The following is a 14971-nucleotide window of genomic DNA, read 5'->3' as shown; positions in this document are numbered from 1 at the left end:
CTGCTAAGGGGACAGGACAACTTCACCGCATCAAAGGGATGATGGACGGGGCCATGTACCGTCAAATCTTGGGTGAGAACCGCCTTCCCTCAGCCAGGGCATTGAAAATGGGTCGTGGATGGGTATTCCAGCATAACAATGACCCAAAACACACGGCCAAGGCAACAAAGGAGTGGCTCAAGAAGAAGCACATTAAGGTCCTGGAGTGGCCTAGCCAGTCTCCAGACCTTAATCCCATAGAAAATCTGGGAGCTGAAGGTTCGAGTTGCCAAACGTCAGCCTCGATACCTTAATGACTTGGAGAAGATCTGCAAAGAGGAGTGGGACAAAATCCCTCCTCAGATGTGTGCTAACCTGGTGGCCAACTACAAGAACTGTCTGACCTCTGTGATTGCCAACAAGGGTTTTGCCACCAAGTACTAAGTCATGTTTTGCAGAGGGGTCAAATACTTATTTCCCTCATTTAAAATGCAAATCAATTTATAACATTTTTGACATGCGTTTTTCTGGATTTTTTTAATTTATTCTGTCTCTCACTGTTCAAATAAACCTACCATAAAAATTATAGACTTATCATGTCTTTGTCAGTGGGCAAACGTACAAAATCAGCAGGGGATCAAATATTTTTTTCCCTCACTGTACATACATAATCAACCTAAGAATGGTTCATTTCCCCATCACACATAAAGAAGCAATTCCAATTATCTGTAATTCCTATTGTTGACATTCTGAATATAATGCTGATGATGATTTTTACTAACTTGGGTACTCTCACAGATAAAAATGTCCTCACAGTCATCCCTATGCAGATTGAGAGGAGAGAACATTGGCCTACATTTCCCATAATGTTTCAGAAAAGAAGGGAGGTTATTCCTGAGTCATACAGTTTCTGCATTTTTCCCTGCTGTCTTGTGACCTGGCTATGTCTGTCTGTGTCTGGGAGTTAGATATGAGCTACAGACGAGCTCGAAATGAGACTGAGTGGTCTTCCCTCCTCTGTTTGCCCCTTATAATGAATCTGTGAAAGCCTGGTTGGGTGGAAGCAAATGGGTCATTCTCATGTTGGTATCTATCAATCTTTGGGAGTAGAACCAGAGAGAAATTATTAGAGAGAAAGACAGAGTTAATGAATGAAAGAGAGAGTGAGAGAAAGTGAATTCAGTCTGTTGGGAGCAGACAGGATACTCAGTCCCTTGAGTCAGACCCAGGCATAAATCACTAGCTGTGATGTGCATCCTTTAAGCTAAAATATCCCTTCAAAATGGGAAAGTGGTGCTGCTTGCTATTTTGAAGGTGAGCTAGGCTGAGAAGGAATATAATCTCCCCCTAGTGACCTGTCCCCCTTAATGCACTCACAGTGCATCCTTTTCTATCTATCATTCATTAATTCATTCATTCATTCATTCATTCATTCATTCATTCATTCATCCATCCATCCGGAAATCTAGGAGATACATGTGACAGATACAGCACAGTTTCTCAGAGGAAGTCAATGACACAGCCTACTGTACAAGAGACATTTCACATATTTTATGGGGGTTAATCGATTGCTTTTTATTAGTATTAAAAAGTATATTATTTTTGATCACGTGTATATCATCTATTAATCTTATAGTCATACTTATAGTGTTGTGTATTGAGCCTCTAGGCTCCTCAAAGACACACACACACTCCTATTTATAGCTGTCCACTATCGCCACTGCCATCAAGGAGCAGAATGTAGTCATTATTGATTCAATGTAGACATTCTTATTGATCTGGTGATGTTTTACTGTAGATAAGTGTTTAAAATGTCAACGTTTAAAAGTCCACTATGGAGTAATACTGTTATGAGTACATTATGATATCATTAATACACAACACTATAAGTATGACTATAAGATTAATAGATGATATACACGTGATCAAAAATAATATACTTTTTAATACTAATAAAAAGCAATCGATCAACCCCCATAAAAGATGTGAAATGTCTCTTGTACAGTAGGCTATGTCATTGACTTCCTCTGAGAAACTGTGCTGTATCTGTCACATGTATCTCCTAGATTTCCCCATGGTTATAGATTGACTGTTGATTTTAGTTTCTCTGGTGTTAAGGTTTAGCAGGCATCAGCAGTCCTGTGTGAAGTGAATAAGAAGGTTGGCTTTGATGCTGAGAGAGACAGGAGGGAAAGAGAGATGAGGAAAGTGCTGTGCTGTTCAAATGCAAAGTGGATAGCTAGAATATATTCAATCCAGTGTTCTCTGTCAAAAGCAATATAGTGTTGCATTGATTATAGTGAGTGATGTAACAACTTGTCTATTCACATTGTAGCAACTATGACAATAAATAAAGATATCATCTATAATTGTTTCCACTACCTTGTCACTTGGAGACTGTGATACTGAATGGTACAGGGACTCTTTCCACACTTTTTGCGTGTACAAAGATATAAAGTACAAATATGTGCTGAGTGCTTTTAGCCTGGAGAAAAACATGCACATGCACACACACACACACACACACACACACACACACACACACACACAGACACACACACAGACAGACAAACACATCTGAATCTAATTTAAATTGAATTTTCCTGTAAACCAGCTGAAACCTGAGAGGCATCATCGATCCACTTCTCTCTCATACTAGCATTTGAGAATTGCTGACAGCATTACATTTCAGTGGCTCACAGTGTTAAAATATTGTTAAAGCAATCAATGCCGTACCGCCAGTCACTCATTCTCTCTCCCCCTCCCTTCCGATCCTCTCTCTGTCAGGATTGTATGATTCTGGAGAAGAGTGATATGCACCACCCGGTCTGCTCCTTCCAGGACGACTTCCAGGAGTTTGAGATGATCGATGACGAGGATGAGGAAGAGGAGGATGAAGACGAGGTGGACCCTGACGGTCCCCCCTCCCCCTCCACTTCCCTTCCTCCTTCCCCTACCCTGGGCACGCTGAAGAGCCGGCCCACCACCCTCAACCTCACCACCACTCTCTCTCTCTCTCAGGACGCATTGAACAACAACGGCAGTCTTTCTCCAAAGAAGGGCAGCTGGCAGCACTCTCTACGCAAGCCCATCTCACAAGGTGAATACTGTGCTGTCTTATTACTTACCCAATAATAAACCACTGCCAACACCTAGCAGCTTGTTTCCTCTCAAATGCCCTAGCTTTCTAAGGAAACTTTTTTTCTACAAATGTTTGTACGATAATTTATCTACCTAGGATTGTGTTTAGATGCTGTGTCTTTAAATGTTACAGTAGCATGTTGTCCTTTGCGTGCAGGCCGTCTGTCTCCAACCCACTCTTGTCTGGAGCATGGGAGTCACATGACGGGCCAGTGCCCTTCCCAACCAGCCCCCCAGGCCCAAGGGTACCAGAGCAAAGGTACTCTCCCCAAACAGGCAGGAGAGGGTGGCCACCCCGAGTACCCTCGCAGACCCCTCCTCTGCGACATGGAGGGAAATAGACGGGAGAAGCCCAAATACGGTAGCAAACAAAATGGCCGCCAGAAGTCATCCCCCATAAACATCTAGTGACGTGATGTAAAAGTGTAGTCGTCCTGTCCTAGGGCTATAGATACAGACTTTGGCAAACATAGTTTGGGATTCTAAAGAATGGGCTCCATTTTGACACCAAAAGTTCGAAGTCCAATGGGTGAGAATGGATTTGTTATTGAGTGTTTGGGCCCAACACAGAGGATAGTTTAGATAGGTCTGTTTATCTACTGCTCCCCTCACTGCCATCCCCACCCTGGTGACTTCTGGTTTAAAGCGGCCATTGCAATAAAGTTCTCATGATCAATTCTAATCTCTCTTTTTTTCTCATCTCCCTCACCCTCTATCATCTCTCTTCATTTATCTCCCCTTTTTCTCTTCCCCCTCTATGCCCTCTCCTCTCACTCTCCCTCTCTCCAACAGGCTCCTTCGGTCAACACAAGTCTCACCTGGGCTCTGATGAGGTCATTAACTCCTCAGCCGACCCTTCAACTCTGACCTCCAGAGTTTCATCCCTGGATGACCACTCCCAGTGCTCTGACACTGAGGTCGACCACGACATCAACAACGCCGACCACAACCACAAACGTTCACGGTCCTGCATGTCCACCCAGCGACGTGCCACTGACACCTACACGGTCACCACTGAGTCAGGCCTGGACCCGGAACTGGAAAACAACCAAGACGGGACCAGCCGATGCCTGTCCTCCACTGCTCCCATTGGGGGGAATGATGGCGCTGACACCCCTCTGTCAGATGAGGAGCTGGAGAAAGATTTTGACGTAGAGTTCATGTGTAAGGAGACCTATGACATTGTGGGGAAGGAGAACCAGAGCTCAGTCTACGTTGAGTTCCCCTCCATCGAGCCCTGTGAGCTGGCTTCTTTCTCCAGCTACATGTCATCAAGCCGCTCCGATGTTCTTGACCAATCCCGAAGCACTGATCAGAGCGAGCATCCAGCTGCAGCCAATGAGGAGGTCAACCACTCCACCTCTCCGTCCTCTGACCCGGGCATCGCTGACATGAACGCCAAGCGGTGCTACGCCGCCTCAGACCAAGAGCATGACCTGAGCTCTCCTGGGTCAGAGTCAGACATCGAGGGGGAGCTGGATGCAGCGTTCGCCTGCGGAGGACCTCTGGTCTCCAACATGATCTCCTCCATCTCAGAGACAGAGCTGGACATGACCAGTGATGACAGTAGTAGTGGACGCTCCTCCCACCTCACCAACTCCATAGAGGAGGCCAGCTCACCCACCTCTGACCAGGAACTGGACCCAGACACCGAGTTAGAACAGGACAGCGGCATTGTGGGAATGAAGGTTTCGCTCCTCCTTGGCCAGCCAGACTCCATCAAAGAGGGCTCACCCTTACCCTCACCTTCACCAATACCCTCCCCCACCATAGCCACCCCTTCCCCTGCTGACTCCCCCATCCTGCCCCCAGAGCCCTATGATGACGGCCAGGCTCTGATGGGCCTACAGAGTGTAGATGATGATGAATTGCCCTATGAGCACCAGGCTGACCTAGATGAGGCCCTGCCCCCACCCCCACGCTGTGAGGACAGCATCTCCAGACAGATGCTCCTCCAGATAGAATCAGACCACAGCCTGGAGAGCTTCAAACACTCCTTCTACCTGCCAGTGGGACCCAGACTCATACCCACTCACGCTGACGACTACGACGGTAACAGTGAGGGAGAGTCTGAGTCGGAGAGCGAGGATGAGCTGAGCGAGAATTCAGACTCACCCTGGTTGCTAAGCAACCTGGTGAACAAGATGATCTTGGAGGGGTCTCATCCAATCAGCTGTCCCGAGGACTGTTTCAAGAGGTCAGTGTCTGTCTCGGACACCATCTCACCCTCCTCGGACATCGAGCCAGACGTGTTCACCGACGCTGCAGGCGAAAAAGTGCAGAAATCTGTGACGAAGGGATCAGAGTATAAAGAAGGGAAGGGTCTGAGGAACAAGGGGAAGGAGAGAGAGAAGAGGGAGAAGAGTGCAGAGCCACCCAAATGGAATACAGGGAAAGCCAACGATAGATTTGGCCCCTGTCTGTACAAGAGCAATCCCACAGCTGACACCATCAGACCGGTGATCGTGGAGCGCTATGGCAACAGGGTATCCACAGACAATAATCACACTCAGGCCTCGGAGAAAGAAATCACCAGCCCTAAATCAGGCAAAAACACCAAGAGGAAGGATGAAGAAGAGGATGATGATGATGATACTGTGGAGCCCGATAACGACCTGATGATGCTGGAGGGGAGGAAGGAGCTGGACTCTCCCAGTCTGAGTGAGAGCGTGGCGAGTGACAAGGACGAGGGCCGCGAGACTGAGGCCAAGCCCACTGGACGCTCTCCGGCCTCCCTGGAACGCATCACCACGGTCAAACACAGCATGACCCTGGACATCCCCACGGCCCGGACCAACCAATGCTTCAGCCTCACCTACTCCACTGACAATGATGAGGAGGAGGAGGAAGAGGGAGACTCCTCCCCGTTCCTGAGCTGCCTGAGGAAGCAGTCATCCTATGGTGGCAGCCACCAGTACCTGGATAGCGCTCCACCCATCGACGAGAGTGTCCGGGACCTCCCCCTGTTGGAGAAGGAATTCCCCCTGTGTGAGAGAGACCTCCCCCTGCGGTCCCAGCCGGATGATGATGGTCTGGCGTACGACTCCATGAAGTACACTCTGGTAGTGGATGAGAACACTACACTTGAGCTGGTCAGCCTCAGGAGGTACTTACGTGGAGAAAGGGCCCACCTTTATTGTGGAAGGGTTTAGTTGAATTTCATTCTATTGGCAATTTAAAAGTAATGTACATCAAGTTGTTTAATTACTCCTGTTTAGTCCATGCTGTCACAACGGTCCCAAGCTGATTTATCAGGAGTCAACTTTATAGTGTATTATAGATGCTTTTATGTTGTCTTCTTCTCTTAAGCTATTATGACTAACCTGTGTGAACCGTGTCCCTCCAAGATGTACCTCTGTGCTGAGTGATGACAGTGAGCTGTCTACGCTGTGTGATGATGACCCTCTGGGGACGGGGGAGGTGGGGTACGGCCGGCGGAACGGAGGAGTGCGGACAGATCTCCTCAGCTCGTCAGAAGACTCCTCACCTGAGGCTGACATGCACTTTTCCAAGAAGTTCCTCAACGTGTTTGTCAACAGCACCTCACGATCCTCCAGTAAGTAGCCTACACTCTGAAAAATACAGGTTCCAGTTGGAACCAAATAATATTCTTCAGAGCGATGCCATAGGGGAACCATTTTAGGTTCTCTGAACAACCTTAAATGGGATGGTTATTTGAAGAACCATACAAAACTCAAGAGCGCCAAAGAACCATTATTGATTCCACAAGGAACCATGATAAAAGGTAAAAAAATAAAGTTTATGGTTCTTTGTGGAACTGCATTAATAAAGGTTTTATTTTGGGTGTTTTCTGTTGAGCCCAGGGTGCCTTTTGAGTTAATATTAGAGTTACAAGTACCACCCCTGACTTGTTAGTGACATAGACATGGTTGTTGTATTCGTTCATGCTCAGTCCTGTGGCCTGTACAAAGTAAAATCCTAACTGAAAATGTTATCATTACATTTTTCTATAAAATACATATTTCATAAGGCCTAGTTTTACCCTAACACAGTGGCCTGAAACTCAGGATTTACAGGCCATGCAAGTCACATGCTGGCTTGCAAAGTGATGTGTAACTCCTATTGGAATCCAGCCAGAGGTAGGATATCCAACATTTTGAATTTTTATTCACCTGCAACCTGCGTTCAGAATGACTGCCAGGGTTGGGAAGACTAAGATACACTGTAAACCCCAATGTTCTGTCATTACTCAACTTTTGAGGAAACCCATTTCACTTAAAATATCTGAGTACAGTTACTTAAAGTGATTTTGTAGTCCTTACTCAAACCGATATAGTCACTGCGACCCTGTAGGGCAGGGGTATTCAACCCTACGAGGTCCGGAGCCTGCTCGTTTTCTGTTCTACGCACCTCTGTTGCACCCACCTCATGTCCCAGGTCTAAATCAGTCCCTATTTAGAAGGGAACAATGAAAAAAATGCAGTGGAAATGGCTTCGAGGTCCAGAGTTGAGTTTGAGGGCTGTAGAGGGTCATGATTTGAGTTGTATCAGCTTGAAACATTTTAGTAACGCCCCCACTAAGCCACACCTCTAATATAATTTCCCAGTGTGCCTTGCCTTTTCGCATGAATGGTAGAGATACTACCCATGACTGTATTTGTTAGTGACAGAGACATGGTTATTGAATTCATTTTTTTTTCAGTCCTGTGGCCTTATGCAATTGAGTTCGTAGGCGAATGTTATCATTACAATTAAACTCTTTATGACAATACATTTACATATCTCATAAGGCCTTATTTTGAGGCCTAGCAAAATTCCAGTAACTTTCAAAAAATTCCTAGATTTTCAAAAAATCCTGGTTGAAGGATTTCCATGAATCTTCCAACTGGGATTTCTGGAAAACCTGGGAAATGTACCAGAATGTTGCAATCCTACCTGCAAATCACGTTATGCTGGCTTGCAAAGTGATGTGTAACTCCTATTGGAATCCAGCCAGAGGTAGGATATCCAACAGTTGGAATTTTTATTCACCTGCAACCTGCATTCATAATGACTGACGGGGTTAGGAGACTACCTAAGCCATTTAAACTGGAACATACATTTCAGTAATGGGTGAAAAAAATCAAACTAACTGATTTGGATTAGTTTAGAAAAGTGTATGTTATTTAATCTTTGTGTAGCACAAGATTAATCAATCACTCAATGTACATGCAAAAACACAGATTCCCAAAAAATCATAACTTTAAAAAAAAATAGTTGATGTGGCTTCTCATTTTGTTCTTAATCAGTACGACATTTTAAGTAATAATTACTTTTCATTGACTTTGAGTGCAACTTACACACTTACAGTGTATGAGGCTACTTAAAGGATCTAAACTGAAACAACTCTTTCAGTAACTGATGCAATAAGTCCAAGTAACAGATTGGATTAGTATAGAAAAATTATGTTATTTGTATTTGAGTAGCATATTATTAAATTAATCAATGTACATGTAACAACAAAGATATTGAAACAAACAGTTCTAAAAATCAACCTGCGATAGAGCATGCTGGGAAATATGATAATGATTGGTCTGGTTTTGGTTCAACTCAGGATATTAATGGCAACACTGTACACCAGGGTTCCCCAAACTCAGTCCTGGAGCACCCATGGGTGCACGTTTTGGTTTTTGCCTTAGCACTACACAGCTAATTCAAATAAACAAAGCTTGATAAAGAGTTGGTTATTTGAATCAGATGTGTAGTGCTAGGGCAAAACCAAAACGTAAGTTCAGGGGGGACCCCAGGACTGAGTTTTGGAAACCCTATTGTATACCACTGAGTGTTCATTTAACTATTTACAGTCTTAATTTGCTGTGTCATTGAATGTTCCTGAGTGGCCTAGTTACAGTTTTGACTTAAAACTAATTGCAAATCTATGGCAAGACTTGAAAATGTCTGTGTAGCAATGATCAACAACCAATTTGACAGAGCTTGAATCATTTCTTAAAGAATAATGGGCAAATATTGTACAATCCAGGTTTGCAAAGCTCTTAGAGACTTACCCAGAAAGACTCACAGCTGTAATAACTGCCAAAGGTGATTCTAACATGTATTGATTCAGGGGGTTGAAATATATTAGTGTTTTATTTTCCACTAATAATATACAGTACCAGTCAAAAGTTTGGACACACCTACTCATTCCAGGGTTTTTCTTTATTTTTACTATTTTCTACATTGTAGAATAATAGTGACGACATCAAAACAAAATATATTTTATATTTGAGATTCTTCAAAGTAGCCATCCTTTGCCTTGATGACAGCTTTGCACACGCTTGGCATTCTCTCAACCAGCTTCATGAGGTAGTCACCTGGAATACATTTCAATTAACAGGTGTGCTTTGTTAAAAGTTAATTTGTGGAATTTCTTACCTTCTTAATGCGTTTGAGCCAATCAGTTGTGTTGTGACAAGGTAGGGGTGGTATACAGAAGATAGCCCAATTTGGTAAAAGACCAAATCCATATTATGGCAAGAACAGCTCAAATAGGCAAAGAGAAACGACAGTCCATCATTACTTTAAGACATGAAGGTCAGTAAATCCGGAAAATGTCAAGAACTTTGAAAGTTTCTTCAAGTGCAGTCGCAAAAACCACCAAGCGCTACAGGAAAGGAAGACCCAGAGTTACCTCTGCAGAGGATAAGTTCATTAGAGTTAACTGCACCTCAGATTGCAGCCCAAATAAATGCTTCACAGAGTTCAAGTATAAGGACACATCTCAACATCAACTGTTCAGAGGAGATCGCGTGAATCAGGCCTTCGTGGTCGAATTGCTGCAAAGAAACCACTACTAAAGGACACCAATGAGAAGAAGAGACTTGCTTGGGCCAATCAATGAACATTAGACCGGTGGAAATCTGTCCTTTGGTCTGATGAGTCCTAATTTGAGATTTTTGGTTCCAACTGCCGTGTCTTTGTGAGATGTAGAGTAGGTGAACGGATGATCTCCACATATGTGGTTCCCACCGTGAAGCATGGAGGAGGAGGTGTGATGTGTGGGGGGTGCTTTGCTGGTGACACTGTCTGTGATTTATTTAGAATTCAAGGCACACTTAACCAGCGTGGCTACCACAGCATTCTGCAGCGATACGCCATCCAATCTGGTTTGCGCTTAGTGGGATTATCATTTGTTTTTCAACAGGACAATGACCCAAAACACACCTCCAGGCTGTGTAAGGGCTATTTGACCAAGAAGGAGAGTGATGGAGTGCTGCATCAGATTACCTGTCCTCCACAATCACCCGACCTCAACCCAATTGAGATGGTTTGGGATGAGCTGGACCGCAGAGTGAAGGAAAAGCAGCCAACAAGTGCTCAACATATGTGGGAACTCCTTCAAGACTGTTGGAAAAGCATTCCTCATGAAGCTGGTTGAGAGAATGCCAAGAGTGTGCAAAGCTGTCATCAAGGCAAAGGGTGGCTACTTTGAAGAATCTCAAATATAAAATATATTTTGATTTGTTTAACACTTTTTTGGTTACTACATGATTCCATGTGTTCTTTCATAGTTTTAATGTCTTCACTATTATTCTACAATGTAGAAAACTTTTGACTGGTACTATATATTTTTTTTTTCTTCCTCTTTTGATGTTTAGAGTATTTTGTGCAGATCGTTGACAAAAAAATGACAATTAAATCAATTTTAGTCCCACATTGTAACACAATGAAATGTGGAAAAAGTCAATGGGTGTGAATACTTTCTGAAGGCACTGTAAAAACCTTTTTTTTTCAGTGTAGGCTACACACTAACTAACTTCTAAATAACCATCAGCATCTAACTTAGTGTAGCAACTATACAAAATAGAACAAAGCCTAAAATAACTGTAGTCAAACATTGATCAAGTATTGCTGTGGCTAAAAAAAGCTTATACTTGGGTTATATTTTTATTTTGACTCTCATTTACTGAATCCAGAGTATCTATGTTAGCTCTCCCAAGCTGCAGCATAATAAAATATCACTGAAGGATCGTCTACATAATTAAGCGCCTATTACAAATGGAAAAAAGAAGAATTTCATCATAATGAGTTATTTTGAGAGATGCAGTTATCATTCATATAGATTTTATTTAGAGCGGTCCTATGGGTTACATTAATGTCCCTCCAAACATGTGTATCAGTGTTCTCACTGTTTGTGTTTACCTGTGCAGGTACAGAGTCGTTTGGGCTGTTCTCCTGTACCATCAACGGAGAGGAGAGGGACCAGACACACAGGGCTGTCTACAGGTGAGTCATAGCATTCAGAACATCATTTACAGACATACTGTGTTATGTAAACATGATCAGACAAAAACGTATGATTATTGTAATGTTGTCATTGCAAGAGAACATATTATAATCTCTTATCTTATCTGTTTGACTCTTTGTTCTTAGTCCCACACATGCACTATGGATTGTAGGTGATATGGGACAAAGGATGGTTGTGTGCAGTATGAGACGTGACTCTGGTGAATCACCAGTGGTCTGGAGAGAGGGAGGGAAGAAGAGATGGAGGGAGGAAGAGAGGAAAGGAGAGAGAGGGAGGGGGGCAGGTGTCATGACCCTAGTGACATTGCGGGGGGGAACAGCTATACTCACACCAGCCTGCCACCACCTGGGCCTCACTGTGTGTGTGTGCCCACTGTCTCCCCCTTCCTCAGTAACGGAATCATTCCTCTCTCCCTAACCTTTATAAACCTAAATCATTAAGCACATCCACTCCCCCTTCCCTTTCAACCCTTCCTACTGCCCTCCCTCTTCTCTCCCCTCCTCCTCCCTCTATCCCTAAGTGTGTCTCTGCTGTTTCTTCAGCTAACAGCCTCTCCTCGGGGAGTCACCTGATACCAAGACAGATGCTGCTTCCTCCTCACTAAAACCCAATAACGTGTGTGTATCTCTACCCTCTGACCTCTGTCTCCTGTCCCCTACAGGTTTATCCCCAGACATGTGGATGAGTTGGAGCTGGATGTGGACGACCCTCTGTATGTCGAGGAGGAGGAGGATGACTACTGGTACAGAGGCTACAACATGCGGACGGGAGAGAGGGGGATATTCCCTGCCTTCTACGCCCATGAGGTCATAGGGCAGTCCAAGGAGATAATGGGTGAGTGATAGACAGACACCATATATTCATGTCTGGTAGGAGCACAGTTCTACTGGAAAGCTCCCTTTCTATACTGAGTATGTCAAGTGTTGACTGTATGTCATCTCTGGAGACACATAACCTGAATGTCAATAAGATAAAATAGACAGAACATAAATGCCTCCAGTCTGATGTCACCTCCTGTGTGTGTACTTCCTGTAGGAGTGAAGAGGAACCCAGCCTGGATGGACAGTTTCAGCGTTCAGTTCCTGGGTTCTGTGGAGGTGCCCTATCACCAAGGCAATGGCATTCTCTGTGCCGCCATGCAGAAGGTAAACAGGAAACACACCACTCTGGGTTGGGTGAACTAACAGGTCATAGAATGAGACATTGTTCAATTAATAAAGTGTATCTGTATTGAACTTTCTCTTTGTCAGATTGCGATAGCGCGGAAGCGGACGGTCCATGTGCGACCCCCCTCTCTGTGTGAGCTGGAGATTAGTTTACAAGGGGTTAAACTGGTGATGAGCCTGGAGGACGAATATGACACTATGGATGAGGTGAGAGATGGAGGGAGGAGAGATGGGGAGGTGTAAGTGAGGGGCGCAAAGGAAGGGAAGGGGGGTGAGGGTAAGGGACGAGTGTAAACCGGGACATAATTTTTGTAAGCGACTGTAGTGCCTTCAAAAGGATGCTGAAACGACTACATAATATGAGTATCTCCCCCCCCCCCCCTCTTTCCTTCCCTCTCTCCAGTTTGACAGATGTAGTCACTTCTTCCAGATGAAGAACATCTCTTTCTGTGGATGCCATCCCAAAAACAATTGGTATGAAAATGCATGTTAAGGATACATTTCATTAGACGATAAAACACCAAAGAATAAAGGTAAATCATTCAACTTTATTTATTTACACTTCCCCTTATCCCCCCCCCCCCTCTCCTCAGCTACTTTGGCTTCATCACTAAACACCCCATGCTGAACAGGTTCGCCTGCCACGTCTTTGTCTCCCAGGAGTCAATGCGGCGTGTGGCCGAGAGTGTTGGGTGAGTCACACACAGTACCTCAGTGTCTCCCTTTCACACACCCATCTCTGCTTTAGGACACACTTTGGAGTATGATTCTAATTCCCCTTTAAGTTGTGCTTGTAAACCTAGGCATGAAGAGCCTCTCCATAATACTATTTGTTTTATTGAAGTTGCAAAAAATATAAATGAAACATGTAAAGTGTTAGTCCCATGTTTCATGAGCTGAAATAAACGATCCCAGAAATGTTCCATACGCACAAAAACCTTATTTCTCTCAAATTCTGTGCACAAATGTTTTATATCCCTGTTAGTGAGCATTTCTCCTTTGCCAAGATAATCCATCCATCTGACAGGTGTGGCATATTAAGAAGCTGATTAAACCGCATGATCATTACACAGGTGCACCTTATGCTGGGGACAATAAAAAGCCAGTCTAAAAGGTGCAGTTTTGTCACGTGCAATTGGCATGCTGACTGCAGGAATGTCCACCAGAGCTGTTGCAAGGGAATGTAATGTTCATTTCTCTACCATAAGCCAACATTGTTTTAGAGAATTTGTCAGTACGTCCAACCGGCTTCACAACCGCAGACCACGTGTAACCACGCCAGCCCAGGACCTCCACTTCCGGCTTCTTTACCTGTGGGATCATCTGACACCAGCCACCCGGACAGCTGATGAAACTGAGGAGTATTTCTGTCTGCGATAAAGCCCTTTTGTAGGGGAAAACTAATTCTAATTGGCTGGGCCTGGCTCCCAAGTGGCTGCGCCCCTGCCCAGTCATGTGAAATCCATAGATTAGGTGGTATTGGGGTTGAGCCTAACAATGTTTTAGCACTGCTTTATCTCCCAATCTCGGTCATTACTGCTTATGTGAAAAACTGTGGTCTGAATAAAAATGGTGGAAACCATAGACTACTGTACCTACAGTATCAAGCCCTTTAGTTCAGCTGGCATGATGGAGAGGAGAAGAAAATCCATTACAAAGTATAGTGTCATTCTCTCAGTGAGAGACAGAGAAAAGAGGGAGAGAGAGTGTGTGTGTGTGAGCTGGGGTTTATAATGGCTGCAGTTCCTGTCCTGTCTTGTCTGAATCAGGTAAACTGGGTTTGAATTATTAAAGATGGCCATGGTTCAAGGTCGATACAACAGGGCAGAGCAGGATGGGATGGGCTGGGGAGTCAGGGTTAGGGGATGGAAAGGCTTCAGACATGAACAGTAATGATGGTATGGGGAAATGTTTACTAAGCTGATGCTCATCTTGGACTAGAACCATGATGTGAGTCTGGCTGAGACATCATTGTTGGATGATTTGATTGCGGACATCTGTTTGTTAAGTTCTCTGTTCTCTGTCTCCCTCTCTAGACGGGCTTTCCAGGAGTATTACCAGGAGCACCTGGAGTACGCCTGCCCCACCGAAGACATCTACCTGGAGTAGAGCAGGCAGGAAATATGAAGTGTTGCCATGACAACCATCTTCTCTTCTTCCTGCTGCTGCTTGTGTATGTTCATCAATCTCACCACCAGAGGCTGCTGGTGGCTCTGCTCTCCATCGTAAAATACCCCATATATACAGGATCCCTCTAAAACTGGAATGTTCATTTCAGTTCTACAGTATGCGACGTGTTTTATTCATTTATTGACTTATTTATTGATTCATTTGTTTGTACGTTTATTTTCCATCTTCTAGATGGATTGCCTGTTTCTTTTTCTATGATACAGTTACAGGAATAAGTCTTGGCACCTTATTTTAGATATTATGTATCCTC

General features: G+C 44.3%; 1 protein-coding gene across 1 annotated transcript in view; it reads left to right on the top strand.

Annotated features, from left to right (window-relative positions):
- The window catches only part of mapk8ip2 (mitogen-activated protein kinase 8 interacting protein 2), a gene marked incomplete at both ends in the record, with an annotated part of 34299 nt that extends 19659 nt beyond the window's left edge, over window positions 1–14640 (top strand). The window contains 11 exons of the mRNA XM_084171586.1: window positions 2767–3079; window positions 3278–3481; window positions 3913–6226; window positions 6468–6676; window positions 11268–11343; window positions 12027–12199; window positions 12401–12510; window positions 12616–12738; window positions 12935–13005; window positions 13125–13223; window positions 14568–14640. Of these exons, the coding sequence (XP_084027712.1) occupies window positions 2767–3079; window positions 3278–3481; window positions 3913–6226; window positions 6468–6676; window positions 11268–11343; window positions 12027–12199; window positions 12401–12510; window positions 12616–12738; window positions 12935–13005; window positions 13125–13223; window positions 14568–14640 (3765 nt within the window). The remainder of the gene's footprint in view (window positions 1–2766; window positions 3080–3277; window positions 3482–3912; window positions 6227–6467; window positions 6677–11267; window positions 11344–12026; window positions 12200–12400; window positions 12511–12615; window positions 12739–12934; window positions 13006–13124; window positions 13224–14567) is intronic.
- Between the last annotated feature and the right edge of the window lie 331 nt (window positions 14641–14971).

Source organism: Coregonus lavaretus, assembly GCF_964263955.1.
Source record: "Coregonus lavaretus genome assembly, chromosome: 11".
Classification (NCBI taxonomy): Eukaryota; Metazoa; Chordata; class Actinopteri; order Salmoniformes; family Salmonidae; genus Coregonus; species Coregonus lavaretus.
Note: the sequence above shows the minus strand (reverse complement) of the source record. Positions and strands in the feature narration are given on the sequence as shown.